General features: G+C 46.3%; 1 protein-coding gene and 1 non-coding gene across 2 annotated transcripts in view; both read left to right on the forward strand.

Annotated features, from left to right (window-relative positions):
- The window catches only part of LOC119948055 (glyoxylate reductase/hydroxypyruvate reductase-like), a 44,656-nt gene extending 29,414 nt beyond the window's left edge, over positions 1-15,242 (forward strand). Inside the window, exons 6-9 of the mRNA XM_038769894.1 lie at positions 2,115-2,219; positions 10,242-10,377; positions 10,991-11,121; positions 14,511-15,242. Coding sequence (XP_038625822.1) covers positions 2,115-2,219; positions 10,242-10,377; positions 10,991-11,121; positions 14,511-14,632 — 494 coding nt within the window. The 3' untranslated portion in view covers positions 14,633-15,242. The remainder of the gene's footprint in view (positions 1-2,114; positions 2,220-10,241; positions 10,378-10,990; positions 11,122-14,510) is intronic.
- Positions 9,817-9,954, forward strand: LOC119948565. The gene has a single exon (XR_005456953.1). It is a non-coding gene; the product is annotated as a small nucleolar RNA SNORA7 (small nucleolar RNA).

Here is a 15,242-nt window from a genome sequence, read left to right on the forward strand (position 1 = left end):
CAGTGCTCTGTACACAGTAAGTGCTCAATAAATACAGTTGAATGAATGAATGAATGAATGTGAGACAGGGACTTTTACAACCTGATTATCTTGTATCTACCCCAGTACTTCATTCATTCATTCAATAGTATTTATTGAGCACTCACTGTGTGCAGAGCTCTGTACTAATCAATCATATTTATTGAGCGCTTACTGTGTGCAGAGCTCTGTACTAAGCATTTGGGAAGTACAAGTTGGCAACATATAGAGACAGTCCTTACCCAACAATGGGCTCCCAGTCTAGAAGTGCTTAGTACAGTGCCTGGCACCTAAGAAATGCTTAACAAATACCATAAAAGTGCTTAGTACAGTGCTCTGCACACAGTAAGTGCTCAGTAAATAAGCGCTTAGTACAGTGCTCTGCACACAATAAGCGCTTAATAAGTATGATTGAATGAATGAATGAATTGATTGATTCAAGAGGGAGTTGGATAAATTTGTGGATTGGCAGCCCGTGATGGGTTCCCAGAGGGAAAGTTAGGACTATAGGAAAAGATGGAGATAATAGTTCAGCCCTAAATAGGGTGAGTTTGGTCAAGAATGACAATTATTCATTCATTCATTCAATCATATTTATTGAGCGCTTACTGTGTGCAGAGCACTGTACTAAGCGCTTGGGAAGTACAAGTTGGCAACATATAGAGACGGTCCCTACCCAACAACGGGCTCACAGTCTAGAAGGGGGAGACAAACAATAAAACAAAACATGTGAACAGGTGTCAAGTCATCAGAATAAATAGAAGTAAAGCTAGATGCACATCATTAACAAAATAAAATAAATAGAATGGTAAATATGTACAAGTAAAATAGAGTAATAAATCTGTACAAACATATATATACAGGTGCTGTGGGGAGGGGAAGGAGGTAGGGCCAGGGGGATGGGGATGGGGAGAGGAAGGAGGGGGTTCAAACTGTTCTTCCTAGCCTCTTGCTGCTCTTGTTGGAAAGGGAATTCTGGGCTAAATAATTATCATAGTAATAATGATGATTGTAATGCTTATTAAGTGCTTACTATGTATCAAGCATTGTGGTAGATACAAAATAATCAGGTCAGACATAGTCTGTGTCCCACATGAGGCTCCCAGTTTAAGTAAGAGGGAAAACTGGTGTCGATTCCCCAATTTATAGAAGAGGAAACTGAGGCAGGGACCAGTTAAGTTATACAGAAGGCAAGTGGCAGAGTCAGGACTAGAGCCGGGTTCTCTGACTCCCAAACTTGTGTTGTCTCCACTATGCCACAATTTCTTATGTTCTCCTGTGTATCCCTGTAGTGGCTGGGCGGGAGTCCTTCCAGGGCTACTGACACTGCAGCCCAGCTTGCCCACGAGACAGGATTATGGCAGGTGGGAATGGAAAGGCACAAGTTTCAGAATGGGTCGGTGAATCTCGACAGTTCTCACCCTACAGCATAAAACCCTGCCAGTCTCTCCATGGGGATGGGAGAAGCTCATTGTTGGCAGAGAATGTGTCAGTTTATTGTTCTAGTGTACTCTCCCAAGCGCTTAGTACAGTATTTTGCACACAGTATGTGCTCAATAAATATGATTGAATGACTGAATGAATGAATGAGGGGAGTGGTGGCTCAAATAAGAGCTGTGTTGGGCAAAAAATTGCAAAGAAGACGCATGGGTTCAAATCCCGGCTCCACCAATTGTCAGCTGTGTGACTTTGGGCAAGTCACTTCACTTCTCTGGGCCTCAGTTCCCTCATCTGTAAAATGGGGATTAAGACTGTGAGCCCCACGTGGGACAACCTGATCACCTTGTAACCTCCCCAGCGCTTAGAACAGTGTTTTGCACATAGTAAGCACTTAATAAATGTCATTCTTCTTATTATTATTATTATTGTTATTATTTCCATAAAAATGATTTGGAGATTTTCTTTGAGGGTTTTTTTCTCCTCAGAAAAGTTGTCTCCTCAGAGTCGTTACCCCTTTATATTCTTGAGCTAAGGAGCTCATATCAGAAACATCCTGACCTTTTGAAAACTGGTTAGAGGATGATGGACAGGCGTTCGGTAGAGCACAGAGTTAGAACGGAGTTCACTGGTAGTTTTTGGGTTTTTTTGCTTTTCAGGGACAGCTATAGCTGAACGTCTGAAGCCGTTTGGAGTAAAAAAATTCCTGTACACCGATGTTGCCCCCAGAGCAGAGTTGGCTGCCAAGATCCCAGCAGAATTTGGTGAGTCACAATTTACCGGGGCAGTGAGTCTTATGAAGAGCCAGCAAGAAAGGCCACCGAGAGAAATATCCACCACTCCAACAATGCCTATTTTTCCATCTAATCTTTAAAAATAATTTTAATCTGTAAATACTTAAGTGATGAATCCAGAAACAAAGGCCATCATTCCTAAGGAACTGCAGCCACATGTGAATTCCACTCCTCTAGGGCTTTGAGTTACAGCTACCCCATCTAAAGTTACTCTTCCTTACAAACAACTAGATTGAGGATCTGATTGGTAGAGGAATGCTGCTCTTGATAGAGGTAGAGGAGTTGGTGTGATATTCAGTCATATAGCAAGCACTTATTGAACACCCATGGGGGCTCCCTTTGTTGCCAAGATAGGAGTTTTTCTTGGATCCTATCCTGTGTTCAGGCCTTGGTGTGAGCTAGTTCACCCTGTTACTCAAGATTTGAAAAGAGCGTGTACTGACTGCTGCCAGTTGATTCCTAAGAGACAAAGGGGTTGTGGCCATCTTTGAGTCCAGGTGTTCAGCTTGGGTAGCTGGGGTCAGTGCTGGATTAATGCAAGGGCTTTAGGGGACCCTCCAGCCAAAGCCCAGAGCCATGTGACTCGACCTCCACTGCTGCAGAGGGGCATCACGAAGTTCCTCAACCTTCCAAGACGAAGGAGGCCATACCAGACCTTACTAAGATGACTGCCACGCTCGCGCAACATCAGAGCGGCAGGGCGATGCTGAAGCTCAAATGCAGTCCTTTCTGTTTTCCCCCTCCCTCTGATGCTGTGTGGGCTAGGTAGCCTTTTTCGTTTCTCCATCAATTCTCTCATCTGCAAGGGGGAAGGGTGGATCAAATGTAGAGATAAGGGACTGGGGGTGAGGAGGAATAGTGGAAAGGGGAAGAGGGAAGAACGGGGAGGGAGATCACTGGTTCATCCCCAATGGACTAGGGGCAGCTGATGGAGTGTGAGAGCCTAACTCCTTGGTTGCTGCTAAGCTTGGCATCCCAGTTGATTTGACTTGCGACAAGGGGATCACCACCCAAACCCAGCCCTCCATCTGTATAGTTTTCTCTTGCTTGAGCTCTTTTGTGCTCAGGCTCTCTCTCCTGCCCCGTCCTCATGGCTTAGTAGTGTTTCCTAGCTGGGGTCAGCCACGGATCCCCAGCTGCTTCCCCTGTTCTGCCACAGAGAGAGCCAGTGCAACCGTGCCTTCTCTACGTGGAAAAAGGAAAGGGGAGTGGATCTGGGGAAGCATCAGGGGATTCTGCTCTGCTCTGAGCCCTGCTGGGAAATGTTGCTTGACTGCCGGGAACAGAGCAGTGCCCAAGCCTTCCCTTCTTCCCTCAGGGTAGGGCCAAAAAAAAAAAAAGAGACCTGTGACCTTGGGTTTCTGTGCATACGCAACTGAGCGGCCATTATCTACCTGAAATGGGACACCACAGTGGAGAGGCATGGCATGGTCTGAAGATAATAATAATAATAATAATAATGATGGCATTTGTTAAGCGCTTACTATGTGCAAAGCACTGTTCTAAGCGCTGAAGATGCCATATATCACGTGACATCAGGACATCAGTGTGATGATGTACCAGCATCCCGTGTCACGTAGGTCCTCCCACGAAACTGATTAGCCCTAGGCCCACAAGAGGATGAATCAGGCCGTAGCTGGGCTCTGCTATTTCCATTTCACTTCAAACTGATACACTCAGTTCTGCCCTAACTTGGGTTTTTACAACCTGTTTCGACTAGAACTCTGTTGGGAAATTAGGGGACCGCCATTCAACAACACAAGACTGTTTGGACACGGCACGATACAATGTCAGAAGAAACAACCGTGCACATATGTATGCACGTGACATTGGACCCCATGAACACTACGGTGTGAATTTTCCTTGTTGTGGGATTCTGCAAGAAGGCTACCCTGTACTGTAGAGAACTGAATGCACTTGAATTTGCTGAGCAGGTGTGCAAGGGAGAAACAAAGGGGCCCTACACCTTCCACCAAGTCAGGTTTGGGGAGGGAAGGCTCTGGAAAAGGGTGAATAGTCTCAAATGCTTCATCTCTCTAGCATTTGGTACATTGGTAGTTTTCCCACAGGAAATCCTCCATCCTGTTGGGGAAGCATTATCTTGCATGCTGCTTTGGAAATGGAAACACTTTTGTTTCAAGTTGCAGGGAGGCCAGGCAATGCTTAACAAACCACTACGTGAAGCCGCTGGCACTCATGGGTCACACGGGAGGGCAATGCAAAAGTTCCCAGAGGTGACTGGGCCATGAACTGCCATTGCCAAAGATTCCGGGACTAAGTCTTAGCAAGGACTGGCACAAATCAAGAACTAAGGTCAGGGGAAAATCAGCAAGGCTTTAGTAGATCCAGAGATGGTCTCATCTAGTGAATAAGCTGTTCTGCTTTAGAAGGTACCAAAGAATAACTGGGCCGGGACACAGTCAGTTGTGATATGAAAATGACACTCCTGTCGAATATAACTTTGTGTCTGAAGGATGGCAAATCCCAGCACACTGAATGGTGTCTGATTCAATCACACACCAGATGTATCTTGAAATCTGTGTGACTGTTTCAGAATGAAAGCGCGAGTTTCACCCTAGTCTGTGGTTTCGCGATTGGCCCTACAAGCGGCACCATTCACAAGGCCAGATGTCAAAGAAACCTTAGCTCAAAGGGCAGGGCATAAATGAGAGATCAACCCTGCCCTTGGAATTGGATTCTGATTCCAGTAGCGGGGCAGTGATCTGATCTACTTCTGCAGCCCTGCTGTTGAAATCGGGAGACTTGAGTTCTAATCCAGGTTCTGCCTTTAGGAGGCTAATGTGGGCAAAGACCATTCATTCAGTCAGTCACATTTATTGAGTGCTTATTGTGTGCAAAGCACTGTACTAACCGCTTGTGTACAATAACCGCGTGTACATTACAATACAATAACCATGTGTACAGTAACCACGTGTGTACAATATACACACGCTCTTCTCCATGTGCTGGATCTCTGCCCGTCCCTTGCACCCATTGCCCCTCCAGAAACCGGACTGTCAGGTGTGAGACAGTGCGAGCAACACTCTGCAAGCCGTTAGCACTAGAATCCGTTCCTCTGGGCAGCTGTTCTGTCTCAAGACCGAGGCTCATCCGTCGCTGCCGATGGAAGGCTTCGACCCGTCCCGTTTTAGTCTGCAATTCACTTTGTGTGCCCTAGTCACTTGAATCCAACCCGAAAAGCAAGGCCCAGTGGCTTTGAATCTGCGTGCATGAAACGAAAGTAGATGAGGTTTTCGTCCAAATCCCATGCAGATGGAGACAGTCCAGGAAGGGGGTCTGGTGAGTGAATGGTCTAATAATAATGATGGTATTTGTTAAGTGCTTACTATGTGTCAAGCACTGTTCTAAACGCTGGATTCCCTCTGTTGCTAAATTTGGGGAACTTACATGTTCCAGTGAACCAAGGTGGATGAAGATTTTCGTGGGCAAGGAATGTGTCTGTTTATTGTTATCTCACATTCTCCCAAGCAGTTCATTCATTCATTCAATCGTATTTATTGAGCACTTACTGTGTGCAGAGCACTCTACTAAGCGCTTGGGAAGTACAAGTTGGCAACAGTTAGTACAGTGCTCCACGCACAGCGCTCAATAAATACAAGTGAATGAATGAATGTAGACTCTTGAGACGCGTAAACAAAATATTGGGTTGCGTTGGCCCAGTCCTGATTCCCATTATAAGCAGTACATCGGAATCGGAGTTGATAGTTGAAGAACAGATATTCAGATGCTATCCCTAGGATAAATGATCCTATATGTTGATTGACTCACGTAGCTGTGTGGAGTTACTTTTCTGGCTAAGGCTCCGGCCTTTTAATCGTATCCCTTAAGCCCAAGTCACGATCAACACATTTCTTTAGGAAGTTTCTTTCTTCTTAGGTATGCTTCCGAGTGTTTATAAGGCTGATCTTTCATCTCCCTTTTCTGGGGCGATGTAACTGAGCATGCCAGATCCCCTTAAAGGCCACATTGCAATCCCAAAATTCCAAACCCACCATTTTACCAGCAGAAGCGATGGCTGCCTAATGTACGGCCATCGTTCAGCTCTTTCGTTTTCAAAAGACTGCCTTCCCCTTTTCTTGTTCTGTTTTCACCCTTTTCAAAACATTTTCCCCCTGTGACTCAACTTGATGTGTGGGCAAGAGCTCCTCTCCAAGATCCCACACTCATTAGGGGTGCTCATTAAAACTTGCTGAGGCGAAACTGGGCATTCCCACTCTGACTGGCTGAGCAGCAACCGCAATTCTTGAGTCCCTCAGTTTAAGTGTCATACAGTAAGTACAGAGAACTTGGAGGGGCTCCAGAAGGGAGCAATGAAAATGAATTAAATTCTACTGAAGCTATGATTTACATTATATCCCCTCGCACTGGCCATCAATCAGTCAATCAATCCTTCAGTCAATTGTATTTATTGGTGTGCAGAGCACTGTACTAAACCACTTCAGAGAGTACAATATAACAAAGTTGATAGGACCGTTCCCAGCCTCCAATAATAATAACAATGATGGCATTTATTCAGCGCTTACTATGTGCAAAGCACTGTTCTAAATGCTGAATGAGCTCATTCATGAGCTCAATGAGTTCCAATGAGCTCACCATCCCAAAGGGCATACATGAATATAAGTAAATAACAGATATGTACCTAAATGCTGGGGGGTAGAGGGAGGGGTGAATAAAGGATGCAAATCCAAGTGCGAGGGTGAGGCAGAAGGGAGTGGGAGAAGAGGAAGTGAGGGCCTAGTTGGGAAGGCCTTTTGGAGGAGATGTGCCTTCAATAAGCCTTCGAAGATGGGGAGAGTGATCGTCGGTCGGATATGAAGAGGGACGGCGATCCAGGCCAGAGGCGGGATGTGGGCGAGAGGTCGGCGGCGAGATAGATGAGGTCGAGCTGCAGTGGCATTAGAGGAGCGAAGCATGCGGGCTGGGTCGTAGTAGGAAAGCAGACCGTGGCAGAACGGGCCACTCTGTGTCCATGTCTTGCCCACCTCATCGTCATGATTGTAGTTGTCATCCTCATCATCACCACATCCATTGAGTTCCCAGAACTAGGCCCTGAAAAGATCCTGTAGAGGGTATGGTCCCTGTCCATTTTCTAACAAGACAAGGTGGATGAATCAGTCAGTCTTTGTACTTCCCAAGCGCTTAGTACAGTGCTGTGCACATAGTAAGCGCTCAATAAATATGATTGATGATGATGATGATGGTATTGACTAAGCGCTTACTGTGTGCAGAGCACTGTACGAAGCCCTTAGGAGAGTACAATATAACAGAGTTGGTAGGCACGCTCCCTGCCCACAGTGATGAATATTCATCCATCCCACTTTATTTCCCACTCTCTTTTTTCCTTGCCCTCCCTTCCCCTATACAATACCTTGTTTTTCAGTGGATGGGGGAAGGCAGTGGGAAAAAGGGTAAGACTAAAGCATCTGCAGCATTTCATCAAGCCATGAGAAGCAGCGTGGCTTAGTGGCAAAAGCACGGGCTTGAGAGTCAGAAGTCGTGGGTTCTAATCCCGGCACCACCACTTGTCTGCTGTGTGACCTTGGGCAAGCCACTTAACGTCCCTGTGCCTCGGTTACCTCATCTGTCAAGTGAGGATTAGGACCGTGAGCCCCATGAGGGACAACCTGATTACCTTGTATCTACCCCAGAACTTAGACCAGTGCTTGGCACATAGTAAGTGCTTAACAAATACCATTATTATTATTATTATTATTATTATCGAGGACACGGAGAAGCAGCAGCATGGTGTAGTGGATAAAGTACCGGCCTGGGAATCAGAAGGTCATGGGTTCTAATCCCGGCTCCCCCACTTGTCTGCTGTGTGACCTTAGGCAAGTCACTTCACTTCTCTGTGCCTCAGTTACCTCATCTGTACAATGGGGATTTAGACTATGAGCCCCACATGGGACAAGGACCGTGTCCAGTCCAATTTGCTTGTCTCCGCCCTAGTGCTTAGTACAATGCCTGGTATATAGCAAGCATTTAACAAATACCACAGTTATTATTATTATTAGGTATGGAGTGTCAGCAGCATTTTCCTCTTCCTCCTGCTACCTCTTATTCTTCTCTCTCCCCATCTTGCCCTCACTCCAACCTTCACCTTGCCAGAGAGAAAGCATGGTGGCCTGGAGGGGGGCAGTGACAGTGGCCACCATACATGCTTTGCTGCCCATCCATAATAATAATAATAATGATGGTATTTGTTAAGCGCTTACTATGTGCAAAGCACTATTCTAATCCATCCTTGCCCTTTACTCGGCATTGACCATATGGGCAGATTGATGAAGAGCTCTGTTCATGAGGGGCTCATAAAGGTAGTGTGTTTTCCCTTTAGAATGACTGTACTCAAGATACAAGCTTCACTGATGACCTTCCCTCAGTAATACTTAATACATTACAGAATCTGTGAGAAAACGTCTGACCCTCTTAATAAACCTAAAATCAAACTCTGGTAAAAGTAAGTCCCAGACCCCTGCAGATCTTCACAGATTCGATAATATTCCTGTGAAAAATTGATCAGGATGTTGAGTTGATGGCGATTGCAACATGGAACTATAATTCACATCCTGATTGAAAAGGAAATCATCTAATCCACTTGATGTGTGTTAAGATTCCCCTGGTTTGAATCTGGAAATAATAGATGGAGGAATGGGAGGTCAGAATGGGTTACCAAACTCAATTCCTGGGCTGCACTTTTGAATGAATGGATATTTGGCATGAACATACTATAGCTAGTGTACTGCTCTCACCAAGCAAAGAAACGTTTTTTGAAGTGCCATCTGCTTGATTGCTTGTGAAAGTAGATGAAGTTTCGAGAGTAAAATGTCCCAATGTAAACACAGAGCTAGGGTAGTAATACCGATCCTGTGCGGATTGGGTGTACACTTTCAGCTCAGATTTTTAGTTCAACCGGCCCCTCTCAAATTGTCTGCAGACAAGTAGCCCAGAAAGTTAGCGGAAGAGAGTGAGAGATGATTCTCCACCAGTGAAATCATTGCAAGTATCCCAGCAAGAAGGAAGGAAGGTTATAAGGTACCCTTTCAGAATTGGAAATGTTGCATTAAGTACAGAAGAAGGCTTCATTCAGCTCTATTCTCCCCTATTTGGGATGGCTTGTAAATTCGGGTGAAGGGACTTGTTTGGGCTAAAGGGTTCAGTAGGAAGGAAAGAAATGTTGATTTCTCTTTGTTTTTATTCCGTGCAATCCCAAAGAGACAAATGTACACCCTTTATATTACAGGAGAATCAAGCTACTAGGATTTCCACCTTGTAAGCGGAATTATGCAGACGTATGAAACAGATTATGCTAGTGACGTGTTTAGTATAAAATGCAAATAGCACAACAAAGAGATGGGTATCCAGGTTTTTCCTTGAACTCATTACTGGACAAGGTTAAAATGCAAGTATAAGTCTTTCTCAAAGGTGACAGGTTATTCTTACTTCCTCTCGGTAATGTCGGTTTGGCCACTCCAATTTTAACCTTGGAAGGAGAACAGACAGGAAATGAGGAGAACAATGGGGAATGGGAAGAGGTAGGGAAGCAAGGCCCTTCTCAGGGCCGCACCTAGAGAGTTTCCAGTCTTCTACCAGTCTCGGCCATGGGAGGGAGAGTCAAGCAGAGGCCTATCCACTCCATTCCTAGCTTGGGCAGTGGCTAGCGAGTGGAAGGCAATCCGCTACAAGTCAAAAGTCTCCTGTGCCGGGCAGCAGCGGCACAGGAGAGAGTCGAGGGCAGAGACTCAAGTTTACTGTGAGGAAGGAGGCAATGGTAAATCACTTCTGTATTTTTACCAAGAAAATTCTATGGATACGCCACCAGAACAATTGCAGATGGAGGTGGGGCATTCTAGGAGAGATGTGTCCACATTGTCGCTATGGGTCGGAGATGAAGCGACAGCGTAAGACAAGACGAGAGGGAAGCAAGGAGGAAGCACACCCTAACTCTCCCCCTCTCCTAACTGATTTTAACAGTGTCTTTGGACGAGTTGGCTAAGCAGTCAGATTTCATCGCCGTCTGCTGCGCCTTAACTCCCGAAACCCAGGGGATCTGCGGCAAGAACCTCTTTTCCAAAATGAAAAACAGCGCAGTGTTTATCAATACGAGCAGGTGAGTCCAAGAAAGGGAACGTGAGAGGGAGCAGGAAGCCAGCTTGGCAGCTTGTGTTGGCCGAGACAAATGCCGTGATGCCAAGTTACTTTGGAGAACCTGTCCTCATGCGTGAACCCTTTTACCATTCATTCATTCAGTCGTATTCATCGAGCGCTTACTGTGTGCAGAGCACTGTACTAAGCGCTTGGAAGGTACAATTCGGCAACAGGAGTCAATCCCTATCACATAGGCAGATAGGGTTTACATTTCCTCAGTGAAAGGCAACTTGAAAATAGTGATTAAAAATAAAAAGCTTCCATTTGTGTAATCTGACCGTATGTGGGTGATGGAATTCAAAGACTTTGTGTGATAAAGGAAAACCCCATCATCCAGATACAGATTTACTAGATAAGCTGATCCCACATAATCACACAATATGTTTCACACCCAGGAACAGGACTGTGAGCTCTTGACTTCAGAGTTTATTATAAAGCTGCCTCTTGAAGGTCATTCTCCTCTACGCTCCATCATCATCCAACTCTGCGGTTCAGTTCAGGCCCCAGGTAGGCTTTCGGGTCCTATTACAGTGCCTATGATTGAATGAACCCTGTGATTTTTTTTTTTCCAATAGAGGCGGGGTGGTGAACCAGGATGACCTGTACCAGGCTTTGGTCAAGGGCCAGATTGCTGCTGCTGGTCTAGATGTCACAGTGCCTGAACCCCTACCTACGAACCATCCTCTTTTTACACTCAAGAACTGCGGTAAGTCAACATCTCACAGGGGCGCTCTCAATTCTCGGAATACAAATCGAGATTTCCAAATGAAGCTCGTTGTTTGCTGTCGGCTTGCTAATACGTTAGCAGTGAAAGAGACTTCTTTCTGTAGAGAGCCACAAGAGCAGAATTCCGGCACATCTGTTAATGGGAGAAGTGACGGGATATGCAACAGGCGATACCTATTTGGGGAGAGGATTTGTCCAGCGGAAAACTCCTCATGTGACCCACTGGCCCCAAAGCAATGCTTGTGAGCAGTGCGCCTTGCGGCCAAAGGAACGTTTCTGGAGCCGTGGTCCGCTAGTCAGTCAATCACTGCTATGTATTGAGTGCTCACAGGGTGCAGAGCAGTGTACTAAGCCCTTGGGAGAATCCGATACAACCGAGTTGACAGACACGCTCTCTGCCCACCGAGAGTTTACAGTGTAGAAGGGGAGACAGAGAGACAATAACATAAATAAATAAATTACAGATATTTACATGGGTGCCTTAGTCCCGGCCCAGAAACTCTGACTTGAGGCCGCTGACAGAGTTGAGTGCTTTTCCAGCCCCCCAGTTCAGTTTCATCACCCCACTGCCATCCCGAGGGGTTTCATAACAGTCCCTAGAGCCACTGGTAGGCTGATAGATGGCTGAAAAAAGCTGCACTCAACCCACCGCACTCCGTGACAGCAAGAGCTACATAAAGACACAATCTCAAAGCAAATCTCCATGTGTCCATGGAGCAGCTTTGACCCAGTCCTGAAATATTATGATTTTTGACCCTTCAATTGATCGATTGAAATCCCTGTAAAACCCTGCAGCGATCAATCAGTTCATCACTGATATTTATTGAGTGTCTACTGAATGCAAAGCCCTGGAGAAACAACAGAAGTGAGGTACACGTTCTGTGCCCTATAGGCATTTACCACCTATTAGGGGAGACAGACAGAAAAGAATCATTTACAAATAGTGAGTGCCAGAGGAAGAATAAGGATATAACTGGTACTAGGACAAAGATGTTAGGAAGAAATAGCCGAATAAGTACGTGAATATACAAATAAAATATTTTGAGATTGTGTGTATATATATATATATATATATACACTATATTTGTATGATGATGATGGTATTTGTTAAGCGCTTCCAAAGCACTGTTCTAAGCACTAAGACTAGAAATAAATGATGGCAGATTGGCGTCCGTTGGGTTGAAGTGACTAGGGTGTTGTGAATGAATCAGAGAAAACTTCTTGGATCAAGGTGGGTTTTAGGAGGGTTTTGAAGATGAGAGGAGCCTGAGGCAATAGAGAGAAAGCGATATCCCAACCCCAATTTCTGAGTTTGTCATTCGATCCTGGGGAAACGATCCCATTCTGTGACCCAAACTGTGGAGCCGCAGATTTCTCACACTCCCTCAACCCTTGAACTGGCCAATAGCTCCTGCTGCTTCTTGCCCCGCTAACAGGGGCTAACGTAGAACAGTGACGCCGAACAAAAGAACAGCCCGGGTTCCTATTTAATGGATACTTTCTCCCTTCTGTGCCAAGGAATGTCAGGAATGCTGCCTCCTCAATCCTCCTTGGTAGGGCTGCCTGTTGGGAATGAACTTTGGTCCTCAGGGCCACTTAAAAATAATAATAATATTTTTGTTATTATCGTACTTACCGTGTTCCAGGCACTATATTAAGCGCTGGAATAGATACGAGATAATCGGGTCAGACACAGTCCCTGCCCCACATAGGGCTCACAGTCTTAATCCCCATTTTCCAGATGAGGTAACTGAGGCACAGAGAAGTGAAGTGGCCCGTCCAAAGTCTCACAGCAGACAAGTGGAGGAGGGGGAATTAGAACCCAAGTCCTCTGACTTCAAAGCCCGTGGTCTTTCCACAAATCCTGGCCTGTGACCGGCCCCCTGAGATGTCATTCCAGGGCCAACAGGAAAGTAGAGAGCTGTGGGCAGTCAGGGCCAGGAAGCCTTTTGTCTCGGGAGGCTTCGCCCTGCGGTTTGTTCTTCCCAATAGGACGGCGGTTGTGGAGGAGGAAGTAGAGGAGGAGGGGAGTCCCCCCCCGTTTTCTCAGTCATAGTGATACCTGCAGCTGGGCAGCAGCAGATGAGTAACCACGCACCGCCAAGCAAACCCACAAAGGCACTTGTCACCTCTACACAGCTTAAACAACCAATGCATTTTTCCCCTTTCCATCAGCTCGATCGCCTCTCCCAACCGTGGAATCAACTAGCTCATTGTGGGCAGGGAATGTCACCGTTTATTGTCGTGGTGTACTTTCCCAGGTGCTTAGTGCAGTGCTCTGCACACAGTAAGCGCTCAAGAAATACGACTGAATGAAGTAGATTCCTCCCAGATGAAAAGCTTGGGTCGGACTGTGATTACGCGCTTATTTGTGTTCCTGGAATGTGCAGGCTCCTCTCCCCACGTGCTGCCCCATTCCCCACAATTTAAAGGACAACATCCCCTTTAAAAAACAGGCAGGACCGTGTCTACCAACTCTGTTGTAGTCTCCCAAGTGCTTAGTACAGCGCTCTGCACACAGTAAGCACTCAATAAATATCATTGATTGATTGATGGCAGCACAGGCTGTTTGTTCGTTTGCTTGATGGTACTTGTTAAGTGCTTATTATGTGTCTAACACTGTTCTAAGAGCCGGGGTAAGGTCAAGTGGGGGCACGGTTTGGAGCATCTGATGTGGGCCCTGGAAACACGGGACCCTGATCTTAAGCCCCTGCATTAATCCATCCTTGTCGGTCCTGAGGCTTTGGCCCTGAGGGAAAAAATTGACTATAGAGCTGGTGGCTTCTGAGTCACAGAGTGCTACAAGCGAATAAGCAGGCTGGATGGCAATGCAGTGTAAAATGCGCATGAAGGTTAGGGTTTTTTGTTGTCTTTTATAGTCAAAATGTCTATAGCATAGTGCCGATGTGCTGTAGGGCCATGACCAGGCAGGTGTGGTAGCCATCGTGGTCTTCGCTGCGCATGTTAGCCAGCTGTTTCAATGTAGAGAAAGACCTACTCACACCTAGGCATGAGCAAGGTGGAACACGTGACACAGCTACAGCGCTCTACTTCCCCGTCTCCATCCCTCCTCTAACTATGCCCTCTTCTTGTCTGGCAAACCTAGGGTGGTAAGCTTCAGAGCGGGGGCTGAGAGAGGAGATTTTTCTCTTCATTTTTTACCCCCCTCCCTGCCACACACAGACTGCATGAAAAGATGCCTCGGCCAAGGCCAGGCTTTTCAGCAAGTCCATTCCCAAGGGAGAGAAATGGAGCCCATTTGGAGAGAATAACAATACTAGGTTTACAGCACCTCTTTTCTGAGGGGCTCGAACGCACAGTGGAAGATGACACCCTGAGGAAATGTTCTGTGTTGTTTTTCTCTTTCAGTCATCCTTCCCCACATTGCCAGCGCCACCATGGAAACTCGCAATGCCATGGCTGCCTTGGCCGCAAACAATTTGCTGGCTGGTCTAAAGGGAGAGGCCATGCCCAAGGAGGTGCCACTCTGAGGAAAAGGAACACCACAGGCCAGCTTGCCCCTCTCTCCTTCCCCATCCCTCAGAGTAGACCCATTCGGGATCTGGGCTCATGTGGTTTGAATCGTGCGTAGTTGGCACGGGGGACGGAATGTGGGGTTAGGAATCGGGATAGGTCTCGCCCTGTCTGTTTTTATTACAAGAAGACGCCCAAGGCCTTATCTCTTCAGCTTCAGGGCTGACTAGCATTCACTAGTATTATGGTCAGTAGATTTGTGATTCTATGTAATCCTTTGCATCACTGTAATTCAGCAGCCAGTCCTTCGAGCACTCAGCAAACGAGCATGTGACTTCTAACGGCTCGTAGAGATGCTACGCGGCCCAGATCTCCATGCCCTGAAATGCACCAGAACAGTGCAGCTCCAGTTCCGAGCACTGTCAAGCTTTAATGTCACCGGAAGAGAAACTCTCTCCATAGCAGGTGACCTTTTTGTTTAAGCCAGGTTGGCATCTGCTCAGGGGAGAGAGTTCGTTAAAATGATCTGTATGCTTCTGCACTATCTCCAATCTGCAAGCAGGATCTCTAATGAATCTGTAAAGGTGGACCCGTTCCAGCCAATAAAACTCATAACACCCTCTTCAA

The sequence above is a fragment of the Tachyglossus aculeatus genome, chromosome X4 (assembly GCF_015852505.1).
Source record: "Tachyglossus aculeatus isolate mTacAcu1 chromosome X4, mTacAcu1.pri, whole genome shotgun sequence".
In the NCBI taxonomy this organism is placed as follows: Eukaryota; Metazoa; Chordata; class Mammalia; order Monotremata; family Tachyglossidae; genus Tachyglossus; species Tachyglossus aculeatus.